The 5,309-nt window shown below is 35.4% G+C and overlaps 1 protein-coding gene across 1 annotated transcript; it reads left to right on the top strand.

The window, feature by feature from the left end:
• The first annotated feature begins 1,128 nt into the window (after positions 1 to 1,128).
• LOC115213541 lies at positions 1,129 to 5,106 on the top strand. Its single transcript, XM_029782570.2, has 3 exons — positions 1,129 to 1,504; positions 3,844 to 4,023; positions 4,987 to 5,106. Coding segments are annotated over exons 1-3 (459 nt in total). The 5' UTR covers positions 1,129 to 1,227; the 3' UTR covers positions 4,989 to 5,106.
• The last annotated feature ends 203 nt before the right edge of the window (positions 5,107 to 5,309 follow it).

Raw genomic sequence — 5,309 nt, 5'->3', positions numbered from 1 at the left:
GATACTTGGTGTACTCTTTCACCACTCGTTCCCCCACTCTTTCATCTGTTGGTCTGCTCGCTTAGCCAGCGGGCTGCCGTTAGGTTTTGCGTTCGAAATCCACCGAGGTCAACTTTGTCGTTCATCATTTAGGGGTCGATTAAATAAGTACCAGTTACGCACTGGGGTTGATGGAATAAACCTAATCCCTTTCCGAAAAATTTGAATCCATGTTCTTGCCGTAGAAAAGATTTATTAAAGTTGAAAAAGCGTGACACACTGACATTAACATTTATTACATTAGATATGTTTAATTTCGGGGAACTGTATTTCAATTAAAGTCTATTTTATACGTGCGTGTGTATGTGTATATGTATATATATATATAAATATATATATATATATATATATATATATATATGTGTGTGTGTGTGTGTATATATATATATATATATATATATATATATATATATATATATATATATATATATATATGTGTGTGTGTGTGTGTGCATGTGTGTATATATATATCTATATATATATCTATATATATATTTACATAGATTTATTTATTTATATACATATATTTATATATATACATATATATAAATATTTACATGCATATATATAAGCATATATGTATATAAATACAGGCAACTGTTTTATCTGTGTTATATATATATATATATAGTAATATATATATGTATATATATACATTTATATTTGTATAATTATATATATATATATATTTATGAACACACACACACACACACACACACACACACATATATATATATATGCATATATGTATGTAGTGTCAATTGTAAGATAATAATAACTACCAAAAAACGCTAAGGCCATCTCCTTCATCACCATTGACATAACTGATGACTAATCTGAAGGTGAGAGGAAGCGGAGGAGGAGGGGGAGAAGGAAAATAACAACAACGTCAACAACTACAACAATGACAACGCAAATAAAATAGTTGCCTAATACGGTCGTTGGGCGGAGGCTTGTTAGCTTGAAGAAGTAAGACCAAATATTAGATCAATTTTTAAAAAAGAACCTGAATTACTACTTAATTCTAATTCAAAACCTCACCCTAACCCTATTTAAGGCCTATATAAGACGCTCACTCTAAGGGATCTGAGTCACATTTACAGAAGATTACTATTCTGTTGTGATAGCGTTTTTGCAAGCCATTCGTCTTAACTCTCGTTTGATTTTATAATTGATAAAATTACAACAATGGAGTTCCGTTTTGTGGCCGCCATTCTCTTGATCGCAGTGTCAACAGTCTACAGTCAAAGTATCATGACTCTGTGTCAGCAGACACAAATTAGGGCCGGATCACATTTTGTCCGATCCCCAAATAACTGCAGTGAATTCTACTTATGTAATGCTATGTTTCCCATACCGATGGCATGTGGCTTTCGAACTGTGTTTTCTCAATCTCAACAAGTCTGTGTGTGGCGGAACAGCCAATATGATGACTGCGACCGACCAGTTTATGGAGGAAGATTCGGTAAATTTCTTTATCTATATACTTATCATTATTGCTATTATTATTATTACTCAGTAATTTTATTTTTGTAGCGTGCTTTCACTTCACTACCGAGCGCAGCTCTGTGTGCCTTGGGTATGTGATGTGATTTGTGGTGCTCTGATGGTTACTGTATTGAAAGTGTTCTGCGTTGGATGTGTGCAGTGCCTAGTAGTGAAATTTTCTGTATATATATGTGTTTGTAAGTCCTGGTGTTTTTGCTATATTTTTTATCATGCCTAATGCACCTGTTATTATAGGTATTGTTTCTGTTTTTAGATTCCACATTCTGGTTACCTCTATTTTCAGGTCTTTGTATTTTGAAAGCTTCTCCATTTCTTTTAGAGATACGTTGTCATCTGCTGGTATTGACACAACAATTAGAAAGCATTTTTTTCATCGTGATCTCTGACAACTATATCTGGTCTGTTGGCCTTAATTTCTCTATCTGTGTGTATTGGCATATCCCAAAGTATGGTTGCTTTCTCGTTTTCTGTGACCTTTTCTGGTGTGTGCAATAATTATTGAAAGTATTGGGGTGATTCCTGTGCAGGCGTTTTTGGAGGCCATCCATTGTCTGTTGACTGTGGTGGTCTTGCATAGTGGTGGGCAGGGTTCCTTCTCTGTGCTTGGTGTAGCCAGGTTAGCTACTGGACAATTCTTTGTGCCATGCATAAAAAAGACTCTTGCTCAGCTGCTGCGTTGCGCAGAACATCTGAGGAGCGCACTTCTTTTTTGAAAGTTTTCCTGGGAGACATTTCTTGCCTTCCCTCAGTAAAGCTTTTTTCTTTGAGTCCCCTGAAGTTCTGGTGGGCTGTCGGGTGGGCGAACGGGCAGTTTTTGCCGTCCTCCCCATGCCAACATTTGCCCCGCAGGTAGAATCTACAGGTTCTTCGGTGCCTTCCAGTTTTCTTCTTTCCTGAAGTGTACTGGGTGGCATTGGATCCCACATGGGGTTCTCTGCTGTTTGTGTGGTGGGTCGGGGTTTCAGCTTTGGTCGTTTTTCCTTTTCTTCCCTTTCCCTCCTTATTTTTGTTTTCGGTCCTTCCTTTTTTCTTCTGTATTTCTAATTTCTCATTTCTTTGTTGGACCACTGGTACAGGGGGGGCTTCCGGTTTCTGCTCCCTTGGCTACCCTATCCTTCACTACACGGTCGGTCACCGAGGTAGGTGATACATTTTCCAGAGGAACTCCTGGATCACAGAGACTTCCGGCTTCCTTCGCTTTTTTCGTCCTCTTCATCCTCATCAGCCTTGCCACAATAATTTTCAATTATGTTATCCAATGTTTTGATGTGTGGTCTTATAAGCATGTAAGACCGGATAAATTCACCTTTCTTTCGCTCTATTTGTTCAATGGTTCTATGAAATCCATTGTTCTTTAGCGCGGCAGTGATGATGTTGTTCGGCGGATCACCACTAGCAATTGTCTATGCTCTTATATTTCTCAGTCGTAAGCTTAAATTACAGGAAAATAAACAAATGAAAAGGATTTTTAAATATTAGTTTTATAGAGATAGAATGAAATTACGATAAAATGAAATTACGATAAAATTACGATTATATTTCTAGCTCAGTCGTAGCTTACGTTAAAATAAACATATGAAAAGAATTTTTAAATATTAGTTTTATAGTGATAAAATGAAAGATAGATTGAAAGCGAAACAGAAATTGAAAGAAAGTTATTCTCAGAATGTAAACAAAGATGGCGTCGTAAATCGTAACTGAGATGTTAGCTTACATTAAAGGAAAATAAAAAATAATAAACAAAAATATGAAAACGTTACTTATCGTAAAATATACAGTCCAAACCTTCGTGCTTGTACGAAGAAGTTTTCATTCAAAACAGAAAAGAGAACAATTCTTTTTCCTCTTACATTTGGTTGGAGATAAGTTAAAGACTTGCCACCACGTGCTTTTTCGGCGAAGAATCTAGCATGCGTAACTAACTTTAATGTATTATATTTGGCTTCAAGCGAAATATATTACGTTTTTAATTAATATATTTTTAATTAATGTATTTTAGTAGATCGTTATGAGTTAACAAGTTCTACGTTTTGTTAGTTTTAGTAGATTATTTCGTCGATTTATGCAAATCTTCTTGTTTTTTTCACAGAGCAAAAGCCAACGCGTCTTTCCTCTACGAAAACCTGAAGTAATATATATCTGCATTTGTATATATGTGAACTGATGTATATATTGTATCATTTGATACGATTTCATAATATATGGTCCTTGTGACTACATTTTCTAAAAATCAAGATATGACCAAAATTAATTATCGCGCTTGCATTAAAATTTATTAAAACATTTTCTCTTCAGATGATCCTCTCTGTAACCAATACCCAGACGGGATGAACCGTGACCCTAGTGACTGCCACAGGTATATTCCCTGTTTCAAGCGTACCTCATACCCTTCCATGCCGTGTCAATTAAATCTTTACTTTGACCCCCAAACTCAAAGATGTAGCGAAATTCCTCCGCCATATTGTCAAAACCAATGTAAGTAACCTCTTTATATTTCATTTTATCATATTTCGTTTGACATGTTTATTTCTAAATTATCGCATTACAGAAAGATCTAGGGTCCTAGCGGCCATAGTAATAGTAAAACTGTCAGAATGTTTTTGATAGAAGGGACGAAAATTGTACAAACATTAACTCCTCTATGATTCGCCTTGTCTCAAAATTTGAAACCGTTTAAAACGGTGAGTTATCAATCCCTTTAGAGCGTCGGATAAAATGCTTAGCTGTGTTTGTTCCGGCTGTTTATACTCGAGTTCGAATTCCGCCGAGTATAACATCACGCTTTCATCCTTTCGAGGTCGATAAAATAAGTACCAGTGAAATACTGGGGTTCACGCAATCTACTAGTTCCCTCCACAAAATTGCAGGCCTTGTTCCTGTAGTAGAAATGATTATGCAAGGCGGCGAGCTGGCAGAATCGTTAGCACGCCGGGTGAAATGCGTCGCCGTATTTCGTCTGCTGTTACGTTCTGAGTTCAAATTCCGCCGTGGTCGATTACATAAGTACCAGTTACGCGCTGGGGTCGATATAATAAACTTAATCCGTTTCTTTGTCCTTGACTGTCTCCTCTGTGTATAGCCTTTTGTGGGCAGTAAAGAAATGAATATAAAGTGGTGTTATTGGTATCGGCTTCTATCGTCATTGGCAATTGCTGGCCTTATATACTGTGATCGACCAAAGTCACATTCATATGGAATGTTGTGATCTTCGTCAGTAATATGCCATGGTAATTGATTAAGCGTTCCGATGTGTCCCAGGGCTAAAGAAAAATAGTAAATTATGCAAATACTATAGACACTTGATCGCAATTTTCTAATTTAAGTCTTTTACCTACAAGGATTTATTTTTGAAAGATAAGATTAACTTCTAGATTTTTAAAAGCATTTTTATATCTTTTTTATATCTATGTATATATATTCATATTTTGTATATTTCAGAATTGCGTTTCAAGATCAGCAATGATAGCAAGGCTGTTCTCTGTAACCAGTACGACTTGAAATACAATAACTTTTAGAAATGCTTGTTTGTGAAAAATAAAGTTCTTTAAAACTGCAAAACTGAATTTCATCCATTTCTTTAATTTTTGAATTCTGAAACATTTTAGTGCATAATATTTATAAATTCCAATAAATTTACAAATACTAGGTGTAGTCAAAAATTATCCGACCTTTGGCCAAAAAACAAGTAATATTTATTTTAAAATTTGACTTTAAAAAATCTTTTGCGCAAAGTATGTTGGATACTTTTTGATTACAGCTGG

Source organism: Octopus sinensis, linkage group LG6, assembly GCF_006345805.1.
Source record: "Octopus sinensis linkage group LG6, ASM634580v1, whole genome shotgun sequence".
Taxonomy (NCBI): domain Eukaryota; kingdom Metazoa; phylum Mollusca; class Cephalopoda; order Octopoda; family Octopodidae; genus Octopus; species Octopus sinensis.
The sequence above is the reverse complement of the archived record's forward strand: the minus strand, read 5'-3'. Positions and strand labels throughout refer to the sequence as shown.